The 25,056-nt window shown below is 31.3% G+C and overlaps 1 protein-coding gene across 2 annotated transcripts in view; it reads right to left on the reverse strand.

Moving 5' to 3' along the window:
- LOC105197299 (activating transcription factor 3) overlaps positions 1-25,056 on the reverse strand; it is a 29,263-nt gene that overhangs the window by 3,749 nt on the left and 458 nt on the right. For both annotated transcript variants that reach the window (XM_011163598.3, XM_011163597.3), the window contains exons 2-3: positions 4,271-4,555; positions 1,428-1,564 (exon numbers count right to left, since the gene is read on the reverse strand). In XM_011163598.3, the coding sequence (XP_011161900.1) occupies positions 1,428-1,564; positions 4,271-4,523 (390 nt within the window). In that variant the 5' untranslated portion in view covers positions 4,524-4,555. The remainder of the gene's footprint in view (positions 1-1,427; positions 1,565-4,270; positions 4,556-25,056) is intronic.

The following is a 25,056-nucleotide window of genomic DNA, read 5'->3' on the forward strand; positions in this document are numbered from 1 at the left end:
CGCGTTACTTCTTCGCGCTTTCAAGATTTCGCTAATTTTAGCAGCTTGCACTTCGTGCCGTAAACAAACGATTCTGTGCACAGCATGCAAATTCGCGAATGCCGAAACTGCCGAAATGGCTCGACACAGCGCCTGTCGGAATTAATTTATTCGCGCATGCGAATAATCGCAACAGCAGTCAAGGACATAAGAAGAATCGAAAGGATTCGTAGTCTGGTCTGGGATTAAGAGACGTCTCTAGGCTACCGCCAGAATTGTCAAGATAGAGTCGAGTCGCTATGATATTTCATTTAATTTATTGTTTTGTTACTCGCTTTAACTGCATTTTTGCGTTTTCTTGTTCAAAATTACTAATATGCAATATTTTTTGTAATTATAAACTTGTACCGCTATTTAACAAATAAGAAAAATTAAAATAAAACAGTCATATATGTGAGATTCTGAAGAAAAGTGTGAAAAAGAAAGTACAGAATGTGAAAAATGCAATTGAAAGGAACAGGTTTAACATCGGAATGTTATCAAAATCGAATAATAATTTAAAATCTTTTATATGTGTAAAACATGTATAATTTATAATTTAAGAAGGATAATTAAAATTTTAGTTAATTTAATTTTTTTCCACAAATTATACGAATTTGTGTTTGTTAACTTATACTTTTAAATTACTTGCAAATTCTTTGGTTTCATTTTTAGTGAGCAGAATTGTCACTTTTCTGAAAAGTCAAAACCCGAAAAGATTCAGGGATTCTCTTTTAAAATTGAAATTTATTGAAAGAATTTCTCCCAATAAAAAGGTTTGAAGAAACTGTTTAATTAATTATTCGAATGTTGTATGTAGTTTCTTCTTTTAAATTTTAAATCAAAATTATAAATTCTATTATTTTTTTATCATAATACAGCGTAATATCTTTTTCTTATTCTATTAATCCCTGAATATTTATATTAGCATTAATAAAGGAGAGGAATAGGAAATAAAGTTCAGAGAAAAAAAAGGTAATCATAAAACTTTATTTATTATTTACAAGCCACCAACTACATACAAATCCTAAAAAATAAGAAATTCTCTTTTACAGAATCTGGAATTTCAACCCTTTATAGTCCAAATCAATTTCATTTTATTAAATATTTTTAATTAAATTATAATTTGCAATTTTAATATTAATAGCAATTATTGATACGAAAGTATGATAATTTTTACTTTTTCAAACTCTCATAAAGAATCCAAAGATATAACTAATAATTCTTTATTTTCATGTTACTTACAATTAATTATAATTTACATAATCAAGTTGAAAAATTAATAGACACAGAGGGTTAAGTATGAGTATGAAAAGTGACAATTCTTACCAATAAGTTCTCAAAAAAAATCTAGGTGAAGTTGATTCTAAGAAGAGAATAATTTAAGAAAAATGCAAAGATTTACTTACGCCAATCTTGTTGTTGTTGCTCGCCTCGTCCTCTTCCTCGTCGTCGGCGCCGCTGCCGTCCTCTTTCCTCGTCTTCTTCTTGCCGTCGTCGCCACTACTGTTCGCCCGCCTCTTCGTCTGCAGCGTTAGCTTCAGCCCTGTCCAAAGGAGAGTTTAATTAATTTCCATTGATTAATTTTGCCCTCAGGTACATCGCCAAGGCCAAAACAGCCATCACTCGCAATATGCGGAGAATGTGAATCCGTTGGGATTATCCCAAAAAAATGAAATACTAGTTAGACGCTGTAGAAAAAGGTGGAGCACCTTCCTCTTGCTATTTCTCATCAAATACAAGTTTATTAAAATTAACTCTGGTTCTTAATTAAGTGATAATATGATTTTAATTTTAAAAGGGGCAAGATTTTTTATTAGTATCATCAAAATATTAACAAAAATTACTAAAACAGTCAAAATAACTGATTTACAATTTTCTACCAAAATTATTCAAGTTTATAATAATGCATTTTTTTCACTCTCATTACATTTCTTGTTACAAAAAAAATGATTGATCAAATTACTTTTTCCTTTAATTCCTTTTCAAATTAATCATAGATGGTTCTAGTATTAATAGCGTTGTTAAAAATAAAACTGTGGTGTTTACGTGATAAATATAACTGTACAATAACTCGAGTATCATATTCATTATAAAAATATACAGATCGCACAGATTGCGCGAATGTAATTGTTTTATTTCACATATATGTATTCCTTAATGTCATAATAAATTACAGACTTCCGGAGAATGGACTCAAAAATGTTGGAACGCACAATGTATTATTGCCATAGAAAATGACAGTGATCGCTAACATTTCCACGCGGTAGAAGGACACTCTCGTGACCTTCGAGAGATTAAATCGTGATAATTAAGGATTATTTGCGTCAGCGATCGCGACATGTAATCCATTAAATTATCAAAGCGCCTCACTTTACACCAACGTTGTTCTATATCCCGCATATCGAGAGTCAATTAAAAGAATTTCATTTAATTAATTTGGCGATTAGTACAATAGATCGGGGCAACCGGTGCACGAGCAAAATCGCAGAGGCAATTACGATAACGATCCACCTTTGCGTGTATGCGTGTCTTGCGTAATCTGTAATTTGAAAGGAACAGGATTTGCGATTTAATGCGTTGCACCGTGCATAGTGAAGACAAAAAGGTAAAAAAATAAAGAGGGAAGAGAAAGAGACGCACGTTATATTAGCGAATGTGAACTACTATATTGTCATTGACATTTGTTAAATGTGAATAAAGTGGGTGCAATGAGTGCAAATCTAGCTTAGACCTCAGTACTCTTCTCAGTTGGCGTGTTATAAAAAATTAATATTTGCTTACAATCTGATCTTATCCGAGATTTAGCAAAAATAAATACTTAAAAAAATATAAAGCGAGAGAAAAAATACGTATTTTCTTTATTAGAGAAAGATTATAAAATTGATAATTAAATGTGATACTTGTTGAATGGTAAGCCAAATCAATATTACAATAAATATATTATATAATATAATAAATTTTATATAATAAATGCATTTATTATAATGAAATATAGCAATTTGATAAATACAAGGCTCTTAAATAATCAATATTCTCACATGTATGTACACGCTGTTTTGTATTATTTATTCAGAGTTGAGTAGTGGAAAGTGAAAAGTTAAATAATAAAGTTAAAAAGTTATCAACTTTTAATTTAGCTAATTTTAATTGACTAATTTCTAATTTCAAACAGTTATTTTCAAAACGCGAACTTTGACCTAATTTTATTTTACATTAAAAATTTATCTATAAAAAAGAGTATACATTTTTGAATTATAAAAAATACATTTTAATAAAAATTATATTTTTTTGTCACATGAACTTTATTTACAAATAAAGTAATAAAATATTTGATGATCCATTTTTATAATTTACTTTAAAATATGATAGCTACCTAATTTAATCTAAATAATACTTTCCAAAATTAAACTTTAATTTAATTTAATCTTAATGTATCTTTTAATTAAATTGGTTTTTTGTTCGTGTAATTTTGAATATAACTAAATTAATTAATTTTATAATTCATTAACTTCAACTTTTAGCTAAAGGAGTATTAACTTACCCAACTCTATATTAATTTCTTATGAATAAAGAATATCTTACAATTAGTCTTGAATAAATCTTGAATAATAATTCTGTGAAGATTTCATGATATATTAAAATGTATTTGCGATTCAATCTCTTTTAAGGGAATGCTCGTTAATTTTATCGATAGCGACTTACATACAATTTATGTACAATACATATATACAATTTACGAAATCAATGTGTCACTAAATGCTATTACATCAATATCGCATGCACGTAGCTGCACAAATTTTCAAGCACACTAATCTTTCATATTAAGTATTAAAATCTAAAATTCTAAAAATTTAACATTGTATTTTCGTGTAATCTGTATTCAAAATCGTTTGCATTTTACAAATCTAAAAATGCAATTAAAAAAATAATGTGGTAAAAACAATCGCATTTAATCAATAAAAGAGAACAACATTATCTCCTTAAAGAATTTTATTTTTCTCAGAGAGAATCTTATTTCTCGTTATATTCATCTATAATTCATAGAATTGACTTCTTCATTCTCGTTCGTGATTATTTAAGAGAAAGTCTTTATTTCTTAAGAGAATTATTTATTACTTAAAAGATGAAATCGCTTCTCGATTTTATTCCCAAAGAAGTAATTTGCAAATTTCGCTTACTGGGATTAACATTTACGTGTATATAATAATTTGCACAATGTAATGAGCGACATGATGTAATCTTCATTTACCTTCCTTGATAAGCTGACTACAGGTGTGCTGGACGCTTGGCGGGCTCGGTTCACCACTGCTGGTCGAATCCGTACGATCCCGCATGCCCTTCTCGTTACCGCTGCCGTAACCCTCGAAGGGATTGGTCATGGCGATCAGCGAATTTACGATTTCCGGTGTCCTTGGCGTGACCTCGGCCGCCGCCGCCGTGACACCGAGAAAACCCGCGGCCCCGGTCGGACTGGGATTCACGTTCACGTTTAGATTGTACATGGCTTGTGCTGGTCTCTCACCATTTATCTAACCTGGGAAACAGCAAAAAGGCGTCGCGTGAAGCTAATTAAGTCTGAAAGCGCGCTAAGCGCGTAATTGAATGTTTCAAAGATAAAAAGGAAATGTTGCTTATTATAGCTTTTATTTTGTCGCTTTTATTTTTGGCTCTTTAGTAAAAACTGATGAAACGAAAAAAATTAAAATTCGAAGAGATTTGAAGATTGAGTCAATCTTCAAGTTTCTTCGAAATATGTAAATGCGTTTCACACAGTCTACACTATTTATCTTTTGAGTCATTACATTTACATAAATTTAATTAATATTTATTAAATCTGAAAACGTTCTGGACAAATTCCTCATTAAAAAAATGTTGACTCCTAAAATTTTAGTTTTGATACATTCCGCGGATTAATAAAAAACATTAAGAGAAAAAACGTTAAATAGGGATTGAAGGAGACTGAAATAAGCTCAAGAAAGAACAAGATATTGGCTTGATGAAAAATCAGAAATAGTAATGTAATAGTAATAAAGGCAATTTGCTTCTTATTTATCTTTATTATGATCGACATAAAGCAAAGACTGAAGATTGAAACAATAATCGCACTTCGAACGAAACACGTGTATAAGTATTTATAAAGATCGAGAACGACCCTAAAGTCTTCGGGCCTTCCAGAGCGTGGCCTATAATTAAGCCGAGATCGGAGGTCCGCGTGAATTCTCAAAATAAATTATCCTGCGAAAACCGCAAACGAGAGGATGTCGCTCTCTATCGCTTCGTTCCGTGCCCCGGAATTCCCGAGAAAGACTGACGCTTATTATTACGTTGCGTAAAATGTCGGTATAGTTACGCGATTTCGTTTTGGCGCGCTATCGCGAACATGAATAATACGATTATCTGGAAAGTGATCCTATTTCGCGCATTTTATTTAAATGTTCACGTCATATGCGTGCAAACTATGATAATTCCAAACCATCGATGAGTAAATTTGCAACAATTGCATATAATGCTTGTTTATTACAACAAAAGTTATTATTTCACCATTTTCTGTGTGTGTGTGTGTGTGTGTGTGTGTGCGTGCGTGCGTGCGTGTGCGTGTGCGTGCGTGTGCGTGTGCGTGTGTGTGTGTGTTTGTGCAAAATTGTAAAAAAGTATCTTCTTAATGTATTTAGAACTTCTTGATCTGCATATTATAGTAAATAATATTATTCATATGTCACAGCTATCAAACCATTTTAAAAATATTAAATATAAATACTAAAATTAAACTTGAATATAAATCTTTGTCTTTTTTTCCCAGTAAAGAATCGTATAGGACGCGTGACATAGCACAGCCGCGTCAGAAACAGCAGATTCTTATCGATACGATCACGACCTTCGTGATCTATCAATGATCGATACGTATACATACACTCGCCTACAAGCCGAGTCGACTTGACAGCACCTGTACAATTGAATTGCCGATAACAAGATACCAGGAAGACGATCTCATCGAGCAGTGAGAATTCCGCCAATTCCGTTTAATTAACAATGTATTTTTTATAATTTTAATAGTAATTTAATAATTGAATTAAAACGTTTATTCTTTTTTACATATTTGTTTGTGTTTGTTTATTACAATATAAATTAAGGTTTAATAAATTAAACATTATTTTTTTTCAACAATAAAATATTGACCAATCATACGTAAAAACACAACTAATTAAAGCTTATTTAATTATAGCTGAATCTTAGTGTTGATATTTCTTTTATGATTTTACATATTTTTTCGAGTTCGTTAATTTTTCAATATCCAGATACAAATGCAAATGCGCGACACTTAATGAGCACATTTGCATTTTCTTCTGTATTTTTTTTCTGTCTTTTCAGATGCGTAGATTTCTTGTTTATACGTAAACTCCATTATAAATAATATTCATAATATGATATACATAAATCATAATAATTTATTTAAAAATCATAAATTATAATTATATAAATTACATACAAACGTATGCAAACATAAACAAAATTACATAAATATGAATATTTATTATACTTCAATATCTTTTGCGCAAACTATTCGTGTGGATTACGTAATGCATGCTTTTTTGAAATGCGTAGAAAAATCAGAGTGTATTAATCAAGTTTACATTTAATTTCTCCTTGATCAAATTCAAGAGTTTCCGTACGCCTTTTCTCTTTCGATGCCGCGTTTTCAACTGCGATTAGATGTTGAAAAATAGGCCGATTATCTTGTCCGGTCGCATTTAACCGATCTCTGGTGTGTGAACGCGTCTATCAAAATTACTCTTGACAGGGATTGACAACCTTTTAGTTCTCGCCCGTTTGCTTGCTCGTCCCACCCACGACGAATTTTCTCGCACATTTTTCACGCACCGGATGATACACCAAGTCTTCATTATACTTCGATATTTTTACAAGCACAGACTACTGATGAAAGAATTACGTAACGCCGGAAATACGTAGAAAAATTGTAGTGTTCTACCAACAAATTTTTACTGGTTACTATAAAGAGTAACATATTTCTAAATAAATTGATTTTAAATAGCAACATTAATATCAACATTAATTTGTAAATAACTGTGGTTGTCTATAGATATCATTTAATCGTATTAAACATAAATAATCGTATACATTGTAAAATTGCGCTAAATAAAAAATATACAAATGAACATAAATATAATAAATATAAATAAACATAAAAATATAAAATATAAACAAATTTAAAATATTAAAAAGGAAGTCTCATTAAATTCGTTTTACCATTGTACTTTTGTAAAAAAAAATATTTTACATGTATATTTACAGTTGCGTTCAATTCGATTCGAGGAATTTATTTTAATTACTATCAACTTTCATATTTAACAACTCGTCGTCGCATGTCATTTTCACGGTCTCTCGCATCTTATAAATCATCGATTAACATTACCCTATCAGATAATGGTAATGAATCGTGATCATCAGCGACTTCAGAGATATATTGATTGTAAATAAATTTAAATCTAATTTATATGTCCTGCAAATATATTGAATCTGTATATATCGATTATATGTTGTTCCGATTAAATGTTATTCCATATTTTGCTCATCCAATTCTCTCGACGATATTGTAAAACTGTGCAGTCACTTTTTATACATTTGTGTTATTTTCGTACTTTTTGTACGCCTAGACGTACATGCAGCAACGTTAAGTTACATATGTAAATGTAACACACAAATACATAAAGTAACTACACAATTTTACACACAAAAATACACACTCGAATTTAGAGTGAAGTCAAGCTATTGCAATAGAAAATATTATAAAAGATGTACTTCGCTCGATGTTCGTTCTGAATTATAGAAAATCTTCAACAACAAGTAAAATAAGAATGTCTGGGATTTCCTTTTATAGAGAACACGCTTTGTCGAAATCTCTCGTTGAATTACGTAATGCGATTCAATTAATACATACGTGTCGCTCTTCAGCATCTTCAAGCTCTCGACACTCTTACATCTCGCGCTTCTCGCGTCTTCCACTTCGCTTCGACCTCAATTCGTTACATTCCTCTCAATCGCGCCGGCACTCGTGGCGCTGTTTTATCTCCGTGAATAAATCATTAAAGATAGCATTAAGATACATATTTTCTCCGAAGCGCAAACGCGTCGAGATCTCGCGACATGGCTCATCATAGCGTTTGCTGACAATCCTCTCGGAGAGAATTCTCAACTTCCGCCCGGTCGTTACTGCGCTCTTCTTGTATTCGTTTCTCTCGTTCATTTGAACAGGCAAATTCAACATTAATATCAACGTAAAATATTGAAAATCAATTTAAGCTTGGATATATTAATTTAAAATCAATAAGAGTGGACTATACAAACTAAACTAAAATATTATACGTTAATTAAAAATTGAAATTGGATAAGAACTTATACCTTCGAAAAAAGAACAGAACTGTATTATATAATAGATAAAAATGATGCTTCTTGTACAAGAAAGAGGAATATAGAAAATTTAAAAAATGTTTACAAGCAGTAGTGAAAAACGCGCGTTTTCGACGGTTAAATCTTTTTCTCGGAGACACATACACCAAATTCTCCAGCTAGTAGTTGCTCAATCGCAGAGAAGGACCTCTTTTCCCTTTCGCTCTCTGCACATGCGGGTATTTCGTAAGAATTTTATCGTTCCGTATTCGGGGGGCCTAATGCCCTTGCAACTCCTCCTCCTACTCGGCCTTCCACTCGGATCCTCCTCCACCTCCTCCAACGCCCGCTTCTCTTCTGCTCGTGAGCAAAAAGAAGAGAGAATGAAAAAGAAGAAACAACTTCCTCAGGCTTGAGATCTTTCGGGGCCCACATGCGCACGCGTGACAAAGGGTCTTCTCGGCACCCAGTGACCTATATGTGGCCGAGGTGGCAGACGTGGGATGAGCTCGAAACGAAAGAGCTTGATCAAACACGCTTTTGTGTGTTTTCTCTTTCTCTTCTCGCTTTTTCAATGGTAATGAAATCAGATATTCCAGCAGTTGCATTTTACTTTCAAAATAGCGAAAGAGTAAGAATAAATGTCTTGATTTTTATGAAGTTATATTTTTAAAATATTAATAATTCTTGCTCAACTGTGAAGACTTTTCGGCGCGCAGTTTCGCAAACTTAAAAATGTATATAAAATCGCACAGTAAATATCAGCATTAAGATTTGGCTATAAGGCGTTTCATTTAACGTACAAGTCCTATATTTAATTGGATTTTTTTATAAAGAAATAAAAATATATATTTTTTCCTCATATTTATAATTATATAAATACATTAAATATTTTAATTTCTTATATCGTAACTCTCTTATGTATAAGATTGTATTGGATATATAGCAATAAAAATAACTTTGTAGTACAATGAATAAATAATATTTCTGGCAGAATATTATTAATTTCATTCACAATCTAAATTAAACGTACATTTAAAATCTTAACATTTTTTTTAACATTCGTAGATTTTTGACTGAAAGACGATACAAGCAAGTATAACTCGCGAATTTACAGGAGACGATGTCTGGCGATTTACTGGCAGCGTTGCAGTTTGAAATAATAATCGGGCCGCCTTTTCGCGTTTGTTTGAATGAGAACAGGTGTCCGATCGAAGCCTCCACTGGTTCACCGCGCCGTTAAACTTATAAATAGGAATCGTTTGATTTTGACGTATGGCACATTCAGACTCGCCGGTATTCGACCGATTTTCTCTACCCAAGATCTTTCTTCGAACACTGTGCACGAAATTTGTTCAACTCACAATTAAAAGAACAAGAATACATATTTTACAAAAATCATATTTTTGAATTAAAGAAAAAGAGCGTCAAAAAGTTGAAATAGTGCTCTGTACTCATAGTTAAGCGTAAATATATACATATTTAATTTAATTTGGCATATTATGGTATTAATTTTACGATTATCATAGTATTTATATTATATATATAAATATTTTTTTAAAAAGAGGCAAAAATTTAAATAATGCATAATCGTTTAGTCTATTGAAACGTAATTTTTTATCACCTTTTTTTCTGTAAACACTTTTTTCAATATTATTGAAAAAACAAACTTATGTGTGCACACCCATGCACACATTTATGTATCAATTTAAATTAATATATCAATAATTTTCTAAAAATAAATTTAATTTTGCAATAAGGATAAAAAATGGTCAGTCTAAACATAAAAAAAAACGATTTTGCTGAAGAATCTAATAAAAATTTAACTAGACATAAATCTGAAAATAATTTTTTATTGGACCATTTAAAAATATTATTAGAACGCTCAAGCTGTCAATTAAAATTTCAATCTCTTTGTTTAAGCATTGCTCGTCATGCTTAAACATCCAACAAAAAATTATTTTTAAATCTGTGTCTAGTTATTTTATTTAGCAAAAACCTTCAGATACGTCAGCAAAGCCGTTTTTTCTGTTTTTGTTCGTATATCTGCAAAATTAAATATATTTTTCTCTTAAATAGTTTCTTATTTGATCTATATACATCAAATGAATTTTTTCATTTTATGTATATTAATATATATATATTTTTTTTCTTTTTTTAAATATACATATATGTACACACATATATATTGTATACGTTGTATCTTGTCTTGTTTCTAGGAAGCAGTCAGTATCTAATTCTTAGAATCTCTGTATTGCACGATCGTGATCCCAGATCCCTTCCTCTTCTTACGTATATATTGAGTAGATGGTAATTAATCTTTCTCCAAAGAGAAGGGGGATGCTTTCGAAAGAACATATGTGTTTCACATTTCTAACTCCGAATTCCGTATATGATGTAAAATTATCTCTTTCTGTTCTATTTCTCTCTTGGACTGAGGTAAAAATATAATATATATTTTGTTATACAAAATATTTCGCATTATATTATTTTCTTTTATGATAACATGCGCATTGTCGCAATCTGCTTTCGCAATTTCTGGCAAAAACAGGAAGACAGATCGTGACAAAAAAAAATGAAGAAAAAAGAGGCAGAAGAAGAACAAGGGGAGAGGATACGAAAGAGAGCTTGCGCAACCGGTGCCCATCTGGCCACCGAAAGCTTTTATAGCGCTTTTTCGACGTGTCGACGACGAGCGAACGTGGGCGGCCTAATTCCGACAAGATCGTACCGCGTGTAACGCCTGCGAACTCGAGTGCAGACTTCAGAATAATTACATATCGCGATATAGAACGCGGAACCCGACCACATATTTTGGACGGCGGAGGTTAGTGAACCGATCGACGCGTGATCCAAGAGTATCGTTACGTGTTCCATCTACTACATAGGATTTCTAAATTTGTGCGATTTAGAAAGAGAATTCTTAAATTATAAATATTATATTAATTGCGTGAAGAAAGTTGGAAATTCAATTAAGAAGAAATTGATAAAAAGAAATTCAAAGTTAAAAAATAGATATGCTCATAAAAATAGTAAAAAAAAAAAATAAAACAAATACAAGGTAATCGCGTGAACTTGAACGTATTCTTCATAAAAACGTTATATCCTTTTAAAGAAATGTAATACTGACAGTAATAATTTGATGAATAATTTAAATAATATATTATTTATTTTAGGTAATTTAAAAGTATTGTTATTCGTACTTTTAACATTCAAAATACGTAATATATTACTTGAATTACTCGCCAATTTAATACTGAGTATTACGTTTCTGTAAGGGATATAGACATCCCGGGTTTTAGGATCTCTTATTACTTTTAAATGCATTATTTAAAAAATTATTATTCATATCCTTTTAAATTTAATACGAAAGCTATAAAAATTTGATTTTACATTCTCGCTTTCTTTTCTTTTCCTTATTTTTATACAGATTTTATGAAAAGTTCTTTCTACCATAGAACATTTTATTCTAAAACATCCTCAATAAATTTCATGAATAACTAAAAATTGCACGTGTATCGAACTGTTGAAGCAGCATCAAGAGAAAATAGCAATGTCCTGCGGAGGAGGTGAATTGGACTACACATCGAAACTCCATGAAAGCCGCATTAAAGTCGAACGGTTTTACGAGCGTCAATTTACGACGACGACCAACATCTTTTCGCCTCTCCCATGTAAAAAGCGTGGATGTGGGCTACGGCAAATTTCCGCTGTCTGTTTTAGCAATCTCTACCCAAAAATGAATATGTAAAAATCGACAATCTCAATGGAGAGACTTTGCCCTCGCCGCGAGAGAAGCAGTTTGCAACCTCCAGAATGCTAAAGATCCGGAATGTCCCCGAAGTTTCAAACCGACAAAAGATATAAATAAAAAATTTTATTGGATCAGCTAAAACACATATTAAAAAAATAAATAAATATAATTGCGTGAGTACATATGATAATTTGGAGAAGAATGATTTTTGAAATTAAACGTTATGATGATTTAATGTTATAAAAATGAGCTAAACAGAAAAAAGGAAAAATAAATTAGAATTATTTAAAATTTACGGCAAACGACACGGATATTCGCTTGATTTATAGTGGAGATGAAAGGATTAAGGTAAAATAGATTTAAACATATAGACTTGTCCCCTCACACGTACCATGTATTTTACACACGTGCGACATGATTGATCGACATAATGTTCCGGAACTTTTATCGTGATGTTTGCCATCATGAAAATCCACGAAAAACATCCTAAAGTTCCTTGATATTTCGTCGATTTACAATAGATGGAAAACGCATTATCGTTATTATTATTTTTATATCAACGATAAAACAATCCATTCTCCAGTACAAGTAAGCATATATAAAAAATCAATGAGAGATGAACAGAGAAAAATTAAAAGATAAAAATGACAATAAAAAATATTGTAGAAATAAAAAAAATAAATGTAAAGAAAAAAATAAGATAAAAAGAGAAATTCATAAACAAAATAATTACAAAAATGTATTCAATTTAGTGACACATCAATCGTCGAAGATCTAGTCGCTTCTGTCGCTAAAATGGCAGAGAGAAGCGTGGTAATGTCTCGTCCTGCGGCGGGGAAAAGCGATAAAGCAGGAGCCTGTCGAAGAGAACAATATGCTCGCGCGAGAATTTCAGCGAGAGAAAAGAGTTTGAAAGGTCAATGCCTCCCCTCGGGGGGGATTATAGCCGAGTCTTACCCAGTATTGCAAAGTGTACTTTCTAAAAATACGAATCCCGTTTCGGGAGATAGGCGACTCTTTTCAGAGTATGCCACGCGCAACTCGAAAATTCGCGATTGCAACACAAGCAAGAGGGGATTAACTTTCGTTTCGCGTCAGATGCGGAATCGGCCTCGAGTGTTTTCACTAAAGTTGAACCAACGCGAAATTAATCACAAACGAACTTTAATTTATTTCTTCTGGAACCTGACGAAAGAAGACGTGTAGATTGTAAAGTAGAAACGCGCATCACATATTTTCTCGATCTAACACTTTTTTTAACGTCTGCCGCGACGTGCGAAAAGCCAGCAAAAATTATTATCGCGGGCGATTAAATGGAATTTATGTTGTACTTTAAAGAAGACAGGATTATTTTCGCTCCGCCTCCGAACGGGACGAAGAGAAGAGCAAACACAAAGGCCTGGCGTGAGACGAGGGACGCGGCGCGGCGGCGCGACGCTATCTGTCCCAATTATACCGCTTTAATTACGGCGAATTACCGTCCTTTTTCTGTCCTTTTTACCGGCGCCGCCAACCGTGATGCGACACCCGTAAAACCGATGGCACTTGCACACTTGGCGAATTTAGACCTTGTGCTTAATTAAATTTTAAGTAGCAAGAAGTTTACCTTGATAAAATATTATAAAAACTTTTATCTCGTTCAATAAAATGTTTATAACTAGACATTTCTGAATACATTTATATGACAAATATGAAAGAACCCTATAATCGTTACAATAATATTTAATATTAATAAAAAGTGGTTATATGTCCACTCCTGATAATATTATATGGATATTATATGAATATTATATCAATATTATGATAAGTAAACAATATTATTTATTTCAATATTTCAAATTATCTGAAATGTTATAACTTTTAAATGTAAGAGTTATAAAGTTTATAAATCTTTTATGCATAATAATGTATATTAATTTTTGACGACAATAATATTTGTTGAACATTTTTATAATATTCCACGGATATTGAAATATCGGATATATCGGATATATTATAACTTTAAATGTAATAGTTATAAAGTTTATGAATCTTTTATGGATAATTTATATTAATTTTTGACGACAATAATATTCGTAGAATATTTTATAATGTTCTACGGATATATTGTAAATATAAAAACGGACATATAATATTAATACAATTCCCATAATATTAAAGTAATATTAAATACTATTTTCGGAATATTATTTTAATATTATTTTCATTTTTAATAACATTCGTATAATACTTGAAAAATATTGTAGCACTTATAAAGAAATCTCAATTTAAATGTTTCCTAGAATTGAAAATTAAATCTTTTTAACTTTATGCAATTGTTTGGCTGTTTACTTAAGAAAATTTGGATATAATTATTAATTAAACATAGTTTTATTTATTTAAAAAATTTTAACCTCATGTTCTTAGGAAAAACTACTTAAAAATTTTAAAGTTTACTAAATATAATATTAGATATAATATTCGCTAAATATACATTTTATTGATGAAACTGAATTCGTGAAGTGATTTTACATTCTTCGTAAAATCTAATATGTATACACATATTCAGTGTCACAGTTTTATCGCGAATTATAGATGGTTCAAAGGATTTAAAATAAGTCACTTTTACGACAACGTTGAAATTTTATTTCTTCAGACTTAGCGAATATTAGCTCATAATCTCGCGTAGATCCCTTATTTTTACGAAGCTAGGAGTGTAGAAAACATAACACGCACGCACGCATATTGTGTCCTCTCACTAGCTGTGTTTGGAGTTCACGACGAAATTTATGCTTCCTGTCCGCGCCGCGAGCGACACACACGTGTTGTACTCGTCCTGCGTACGTCTCGCGCTTGTGTGTACGTGAGCCGCGTCCTTGTGTCCTTATAACCGAGCGCGCGCGTGTCTCGCCTATAAACCCATTCTAGACGATCTATCATTCACAACAGAAATTTTTTTACTTTATCCAAGATTATATTCGCAGAATATCGTGGTTGAATATGCAGATGTCTGTTATATAAATAGCTACATAGCGTTCATAATTCTCCATCAAATTTGACAAGCTTATACTGTAGATGCAAATGACTTAAGTCCTTTAACAATGTTCCTTTTGGCAACGCTAAGAGGTATTGCTATCGTAGATTATTATCGTGTAAAATAATTCTCAGCCTTACTTAAACAATTCCACCGCTAACCAATAGAGATAGAGAAAAATTACCAAACAAGTTTACGCTGCCGCAAGTGGTATTGTGGGTGCACGCACGTTCGTAAAATCGCTTTATAGCAAGAAGCGTACTTTCAGAGATTTTACCAAATTTTCTGCGCGACGTCCTTCATCTGTTTTTTAATTTTATTGCTAATTCGTAAATGTGTGTTCAAAAATAAATGTATACTAAAAGTAAATTTTTTTTAACATAAAATAATAAAAACCGTAGATCAAGTCTCGAGCTAATAAAAATATCTCTTTAATTATAAACATAAATTTAAAAACATTTGGTACGTCTCGGATATACTAATCCTTCAGTCACAAGATAAACGTATAATCAACATAAACGCAAGGAACTTGTATTGAAACATTATAAGTTAAACAGATAACGTAATGACCGAAATAATTATATAGAAAAACGCAATTAACAGTTCCACTTGGTCAAAAAGTAAATACAATCATGTATATTAATAATCAAGTGGAAAAACCTGTTCTTCTAGATTTTCCTTTCTTCTCTCAGTGTACATATCATTTATAGTCTATATCATTATTTATACCATTTTCTACACATAAAAAAATATCAATTCTACTACTAACTGTTAAAAATTAACTTTCTTCTTTCAAAAATCTAACGATTATCTTTAAGAATTTTCTTGGTAATAATCTTAAGATGTATTTATCAGACATTAAAAATAATACTCATGCTCAAAAAAAGAATTTATATATTCTTTCGAAAAATATTATAAAATTTTATCGAGGAAAAGTCAGAATAATAACCAAATTTTAAATTTGTTTTAACTTAATATTTTTTATTAAAGTATTAAATTAGTAGGATTCAGAATAAATTTTGAATAAACTTTCATGCTTATGATAGATTTACGGGTATATAAACATACGAGATATTTAAAATAAGTAATTTATAGTATATTTTTCCGTGTGGACGCAAAAGTTTATTTTAAGTAATTATTACTTGATTAAAAAATGACGAATGTATTTTAAGAATTTATTATCATAAAAATATTCTTTTCAAAGATAAAGTTATTCAAAAGAAAAAAGAATTAAAATTGAACAATCGCTTTTCTTAGCACGAGAATATTTGTCTGCATGTATGTATATTGTATAGTCGTATGTAAGCAACATTAATAGCAATATAAATAGTGTCGTATAAGCCTTAAACTGCACACTTTTATGTTTAAATAAGAATATAATTTTAAAATTGCGCGATAAAAAGTGAGACATTATCCTCTCTGCCTCAAACGTGCGCATAAAACGGAAAAACAGATGTTATTAAAATTTTATTCACTCGACAAGACTGCACGATTCTACACGCGTCGTAAGGTGGCGTAAAAGATTTTTTAAAAAAGGGCTGAAAGAAAATTACATTCGCCGCGATACGGTGTCAGGCTCCCATATATGCGTAAAGGCGAAAATGAAGCGATTCGGGAATGTTGCGTGGGCAGAAAATGGCGCAGGTGAGTGTAGGCTTGATGTTTTTCAAGTGGCAAATCGAATAATTCGCCAACGTAAGGAACAAATTTTATGCTTCGATTCTTTCTGGTTGCTTTAAACAGTAGATTAGATAGCAACGTCTTCATTATTAAAACGTTAATTACAGGGATAAGAAGTAACACGTTACAAATAACCAGTCACTATTAATTTAATTTTATTTTTTTATAATAACGATTTAATAATGACAAACTTTTATAATAATAATGATAATGCCACAGCTGAAATAATTATTTTTGACAAGCAACTCGTTGTCATTATGCGTTATTCATTGAAAAAAGTAACTCGTTAGTTGACTCGTTACATAACAAGCTAAAGTAATACAAAAGTAATGCATTGTTATGTAACGAGTAAAGTTATAAGTTAGTATTTTTCAATGAATAACGTGTAATAAGTAATGAGTTGATCGTGAAAAATGATTATTCCACCTCTGGCCTTACCAGTATTATTATAGAAAATTGTAACGTCATTACCAAATTGTTATTAAAAAAGAAACGGTAACAGCGTTAGTTTCCTATAAGCGCTACAATATTATTAAAAATAAAATAATATTCCTGAAATATTAAAAAAAATTAGTTATGTGTCCACTCCTGATAATATTACATGAATATTGTATGAATAATATAATACATATTGTATGAATATTGTATGAATATTGTATGAATAATATAAGACATAAATAATAATTATTTATTTTAATATTTTAAATTATCGGGAATATAATAACTTTTAAAAGCAATAATTATAAAGTTTATAAATATTTTATGCACAATAATCCATATTAATTTTTGAACAAAAATAATATTCATAGAACATTTTTATAATATTTCACGGATATTAAAATAATATACTACGAAAATTATATAAAAATAGTATATAACATTAATACAATATTATTAAGATAATATTAAAAATATCGAATAATATTCTTAGAATATTATTTCAATATTATTTTACTTTTTAATAATATTCTAATAATATTGTAGCGCTTATAGGGTTGTAACTCATTATATCCTATCTCTGGTTATCTAACCGAATATTCCATTAGTGTTTTTATAGAACAATGTTATTCGTACATAATCGAGCGAATTCACATCGCTCAAGAATAATGAAACATTCGGTTAAATAACGCTCGAATAACCGAGCTTCTGCTATGCCGAGCATATACCGTTAGGATCATTCTGCAAATTACAAGTTGATTAATCGCAATTGTAAACCTCTCGCTGATCCTGACATATCGACGACTATTCCAGATCGAGAGAACGACTGCCGTTGGCGTTTCGAGGAAAGTGAGGGACAAAACCTTAATGGAGACGAACGATTAATGGGGATCGAGACCTACCCAAGCCCGCATCTTTCTCCCTCTTCATAAGGAACTGACATACGGGCGCGAATTTGTGAGATAACTCGGCTCTAAGGAACATGGCAAAAGACTTTACGGATTTTCAAAGAATCGTAAAGCTTAACAGCATTTTTATGACTCTATGCGAGTCTTAGTTATTAGCAAAGCGACTGGAATGCACTTCCAGTTTGCAATTTCATATCTAGTTAAAAATGGAATGGTATGCATAAATACACTAAACTTGATCATTTCCCGGTAAAAATTAAAATATATTGGAAAATAAATAATAAGATAAATTAAAAGACTGCAGAATTTGAAAAAATAAATTTAACTGAAGAAATTATTAGAAAGAAAATATTTAAAAAAATTTTGATATTAAATAAATAAACGTATGTATAAAAAATAATATCTGATTTTATAGGTACACAATTTAAATCTATAAAGATATTTATAGCTACACACTTTCAACACAAATAAATTTTTATTAGAGTAATAAAAAAAATTAATAAAAATATAAAAATAAAATAATATAAAAGTTCCTCTTCCTCGATATTTCAGCTAAAAACAAAATTTTATTATTTTTCACTAATTCCTTTCCATTTTCTAATTTTTTGACTCTGAAAATTTATTGAAAAATTCACGAAAGTGACGGTTCGCGAATAGTTTAGTGTATCCCGTATTTCTGCTCAATCCCTCAAACTGTCCTGTATATTTTTTTCCGCGTGCCGATCGCGCGCGCTGCGTCGTTAAAAAGCAAGTTAGAGTTAAATTTACGTTTGCGCAGCGTACTAAGAAAAAAAAAATAAGGAGGAAAGACGGGATAGTCGATTTATCAACGATGAGCTACTCAGTTTACAGCAAAGCAGAAAGATGATATAACTGGATTTACAAGTAGAGAAAGAGAGAGGAAACGATACGACAACGGGAGGGGTGAGGGAAAGAGGGCAGAAAGGGAGTAAGGGGAGAAAGAGTCCATTACCGCTCAAGGGCGTCAAAGTCTCGCGATTGAATTTAAAATGCTAATACAATGCAGAGAGAGAAATGACAGTACGGCTCTTTCGAGAAAGGATACGGGCGAGGAAGGGAGATTTATCTTACGTGCACGTACGGATAAACGGCTGCGCCGCGTTAAACAAATACAATCTACGCGTATAATGTTACGATAGCGATATTATCGAACAGAATTATTCGTATACGCCATTAGGCGATACTGATCTTATTTGCGACGTTTTAATGATAAATACGTAATCAATTTATTTCGTGCGCTCTACGTAAGTCCATCTTCTCAACTATTTTGCTGCAGGATCCAAGATTGTAATTGAGAAAACAGTAACCTTGAATTTAAATTAACAAAACAGTAAAAAAGGCATCATGAAATAAATCAAAGAAAAAATATATAAAATGTATATAAAATATATATAAACGCATATGTGATTAACGGTGCGTAAATTTAAAAATTGTTAAGAACAAAATTTACGAACAAACACATAAACTTTATTGTCTATTAACAATTTAATAATTTGTAAATTTAATTAAATTTTAATTAAAATGAAAGAGAAAAGTTGCAGCAAGTTTTTACGTATTCTTTGAAATTAATTCAAACTATTAATTTAGAAAATTATAATATTATGAATTATAAAAAAATATATATGCGCGCCTATATAATGTTGAAAGGAAAAATATAATTCTCTCTAAAGTAGTGCATGAAAATCGCAAATTGTAGAAAGGCTAGTTGTTGTTCCTAAGGGACTCACTCCAGAATAAACAAATCTTTACATATCCACATTTACAGCGTGTCTAACGTCTTATTCAGGCGACAAAAATTACTGAGTGCGAGAGAGAATAGTCGTTCATTAGCGAAGGCGAGGCGTGTGATTTAAGTTACCTGATGATTATCCACGCTTCGCATAAGATAGCGTAAAAATTTTTCTCGACCGCGCCGAGAGACATTCCACGTGAAAGTATTTCCCCATCTATGAACATGTTTTAAAGCTCAAATTTGTCTTCGAGCGATGGATATGATCAAATTATTAAATGTCAGAAAGATCACTCAGCGCAGAAATGTTTAGCTCCGACCAATCGTCATATAATTGCGATCGTTAATTTTAGATACTGCCGAATAAGCTTGAAAAGTGCAAGCATACAGTAATCACCGTTCACCCAAGTTGGACTTTAGACTCTAATGGAGTTATAAATCGGGAATTAGAATAAAAATATGTAATGTAGAAAATTAGTAATTCTCGACAAATGACAAATACATTTACTTCATTCCTATTATTATCTTATTATCTTTCATAATTCTTTAAGAATTCTTTTAAAAATTACGTCGTTTCATATGCATTTAATGTTATTTTAAATAAAACTGTATTTATGACGTATTCAATCTTATTCATAATTAATAAAGATATTTTTGTCGCAATGTGATAGTATAATAATCTCGTTTAATATCGTTATAAAATAACCAGTTTGCAACACTGATATCATATTAATATAGCCGGCGCCAAGTTGGCATTCATTCGCAAGTAACATGATACTAAAACTATATAAAAAAAAATAATAATAAATGATTGTGTAATCTGCAATCTTTCAAGAGAAGAATATTTATTTTAATTAATAAATAATCATTAACTCGAACTATTTTAAAAATTTCGAAAAAAATTTGGTTGTCCCATCTCACGTGTTGGTTTTAACCTTCTAATAATAATTGTAGAGCAGTATCGAGGTGATTACCTTCGCAACTTTGCATAGCAAATGCGCAAGATAAGATTATTATTCTGCAAAGGTTATCAACGCCGAAGGAAGTTTGCCGACGAAAACAAACATCGGAGACGTGCAATTTAATGCCAAAATGTTTGTGTGACTAGTAAAAAAATGTGCTGCGAAAAGATGGCCAACTTTCTTCAATTGTTGGCTTCTTCTTTTCAATTTTAATAGTGAATTCTTTTTATATCATTAAACATTAAAAATATTTTTCAAGAAAAATTTACTTAATGTGTATAAGTACACTTATTTATATTATTTTCCTAAAATAAGTTTTTTCTCTTAGTTTACGTTTCTACTCTTTAGCATTTGTTTCAAAATGTATAGGTATAAAAGCTTTTTAAATTAAGTGCTCTTTCTTCTTTTTAGCGTTCTCACCCACACGCGATCTGAACCGATAATCTCACAATCGTGTACAGAATGGTGCTCAATCATCCATCGTGTAATTTAGTAATGACGGTTTTTACCCGACATGCCCATCTTCGTGCGATACCTGATTCATTCATCTCATCGAGAAAAAAAGTGCGATAACGTTATCGCATTGCTGTAGGGAAACATATAAAGCAGGGAAATATTGGGCGTGTACATGCTTGAAATTCAAAAGGTATACTTGAAATTCTTAAAGGAACAGAAAATATGAAACTGAATTATTTCATTTTTATAATTAATCTAATTTTATTATTTATATTATACCTATAGTCGATTTCCCACAATTTAACGGTTTACGAATAAAGGGTATTCATAATTATTTCTTAGAAAGTAAGAGTTTCTTATTTATGTATGTATACATATGCAGAAATATGCACACGCGTGAAATAAAACTTTTCTTTCTCAAGGAACAATTATAAATGCTATCCTACATTAATAGCTTATACTTTTATGCTGCATAAATATTAAATGGCCTCTTACGATTGTATATTAATTATTGTACATTAATAAAATTACATTCTATTAATTATTAATTTCTTTATCTTTCTCAGTTTCATTTTGGATAAAAAAAGGATAGTGAGAAAAAGTAGTGATTAGATTGATTAAATATTCATCAATATGTTTTCTTGTAATTTTAAGTCCTGTGTACAATAAAGGAATATTAGATATTAAAAATAGGAATTACATTTTTTAAATTAGTTTCTTCAATGAAGATGATAAATAAATAATCAGTTATGCTGTGTGTCTTATGACACATTTATGTCTAATGTCTAATTTGTATCCATTGTGCGTCACTTTTCATATATTCATTGAGGAAACTGATTCTAATTTTTATTCTTAATATCTATTATTCTTCTATTGGCCTAAAGCTCTGCGAACAATGAAAAATATTAGATATTAGGAATGAGAATTGAAATTTAAAAATGTTCAATAAATATTGAATGTAACGCACAATAAATATTAATAAGATATAACACATGAATGTGAATATAAAACACAACATAGTTTTATTATTTATCTACGGTATTTATTGAGAAAGCTTTCTAAAACTCTAATTCCTATTCTTAATATCTAATATTTGTCCATTACACGTTGAGTCTGATTCTTCTGCCAACGTAATTTTGCTGTCAACATCGCGGAGGAAACACGTTTCCAAAATCGAGAGACTCGCCAGGAGCGACGTCGATACATCGAAGGTACCATACGGAACACGCGAACGAGAGGTCGAGGTAGGCTCTCTCTGAGAAACAAATTATTTTCGGGCGCGTGTTCTAAATTCCGAAATAATTTATTCCGGGCTAACTACACACAAATCGCAGCGGCTGGTACTCGTTCGTCGTACGCTGCAAGTCGTGTATCTCGTAAACGCGATAATAGATAGCCAACTTCAAAGACACACGCTTAGACACGAGCGATTGCACATTCATATTCATGAGAGAAGCGCACAATACGCGAGTACCTCGTCCCACTTATTTTCTCTCTCGCGAACGCCAATTTCGAGGAAAGAACTGCTCGAAAGTTCAGAGACATTGGAAGATAAACGTGAGATAAAATACAGGGGGTAAAGATAAAGTAAAGATAACACGTGACAGATAAATATAGATGTAACAAAATAAGATAAAGATAACATAAGAAATATCGCTTAATAATATTTCTTGTAAAACATATGAGGATATTATTCTCTGGGATAATTGAAAAATGTATTTCTCATTGATTTCCAATAATAAATTTGAAAAATAGTAAAAGAAATAAACTCTACAAGCGCTAATACAATATTCTTAAAATTTTATACAATATTTTTAATATTATTTCAATGAAAATGTTGTATTAATGTTATACGTTCGTTTTTCATGTAACATTTGTGTTATATTATTTCAATATCCGTAGAATATTATGAAAATGTTGTAAAACAAAAATTATTTTTGTTCAAAGATTAATGTGAATTATTATGCATAAAATATTCATAAACTTTATAATTATTACATTTATTTAAAAGTTATAATATTCCTGATATAATTTAAAATATTTAAATAAATAATATTATAAAATATTTATATACTATTACCAGGTCACTCCTGATAACAGTATATAAATAAACTCATATAATATTTATATACTATTATCAGTAGGGACATATAACCACTTTCTATTAATATTAAATAATATTTCAAGAATATTATTTAATATTAAATAATATTATAGCGCTTACAAAGAAGAGGAATAATACCAGCGATAATAATTATGAAAAGTCAGCAATAATGTTCATTGCAAGAACACATTATTATAAACACTCATAATGTTCATTAGAAAAAGAATTTAAAACAGATAATTCTTCAATTATAATGATTAACGGATGACATTGTGAGACGAGATGTTTAAAATACGAGCAGATGCTTGAATTAATGCTGCTAAAATATATCTCAAATGGAACAAACAAGTTTTAAATCCTCTCTCTCTCTCTCTCTCGTTCTTCAAATGTTTTCTCAGCGAATAAGAGCGAGCACACGTACAACACACATGAGGCGCGTTTAACGTGTGTATTCTCTCTTGTGGCAACATTGCAACTATGATGGCAGCGAAGTTCTACTTTGTGGCGTCGCGACCTTGAGCAATTGCGAGCCCGTGGCTATGAAACCCACGTAAATCAATCCAAATCGCGCTCGCGATCGGTCTGACGTCGGACTTGGGTGCATCGTGGCGCCGCAATTTGAATCTTACGCGTACATACGTACGCGCGAACTGCGTATATCAGAAAATCCTTCCTTCTCCGTGGGAAAGAAAATCGATCGCTCGTGAGCGCGGCTGATCACGCGTGACTAGGCGCAAGGCATTATGTCAATCCGCCACGTAATAATATCCTTATCGGATGTAACGTCAAGACGTAACATATACCGCCGTTATATCTCTCCCTTTGGCCCCGCGACGGGGAATGCCCCCGATATATCGAACGCGACTTCGCGATCTCGATATCTCGCAGACAGATTTGAAACTGCTGGTGCATCAGTCGGGTGTATTTTATGGCTGCGTTCAGCAGAAAATGCAGCTTTGCGACTGTTCTTTGATACGATTGCTTCTTGCGCTTAGTTCTTGCAGAATATATGAATATATAAACCAATCATGTTAAAGAATCTTATAACAGTTGCAAAGTTGCTTTTTTTACTGAACGCAGCCAATGTTGCGATCTTCATTTGTTTCTTTGAGATAATCCTTCAACAATAATGCAATTATAATTGTAGTTAATAATAAATGTAGTTAACATGCATACAGTACTATATTATACAGTATAATTAGTTATATAATAGTAATGTATCTTCTCTTTATCTCTACGTAAAATTAAGAAGAGCTTACGATAATGTCATAACGCAAAGAAAAGCGCAAATAGCGCGATTAATGCCCGTTTCTATCAATGTAGACTAACTTCAATCTCGATTTAATTTAATTGTTATCTTTCTCCAGTTTCTAAGAATTAGAAAAAGATAAATTAGACATAGATTAAAGTTTATCTACAATTGGTGGAAATAAACGTGAACCGGCCAGACTGTACAGATCGCGCGATGCGCGAGATATTATCGAACGCGCGTACTTCGATCGCTTCGCGTGCGCAACGTCACGCCGCACGTTGCGCACTTCACGCCGCGCTTCTCGGCGGCGCG

Source organism: Solenopsis invicta, chromosome 10, assembly GCF_016802725.1.
Source record: "Solenopsis invicta isolate M01_SB chromosome 10, UNIL_Sinv_3.0, whole genome shotgun sequence".
In the NCBI taxonomy this organism is placed as follows: Eukaryota; Metazoa; Arthropoda; class Insecta; order Hymenoptera; family Formicidae; genus Solenopsis; species Solenopsis invicta.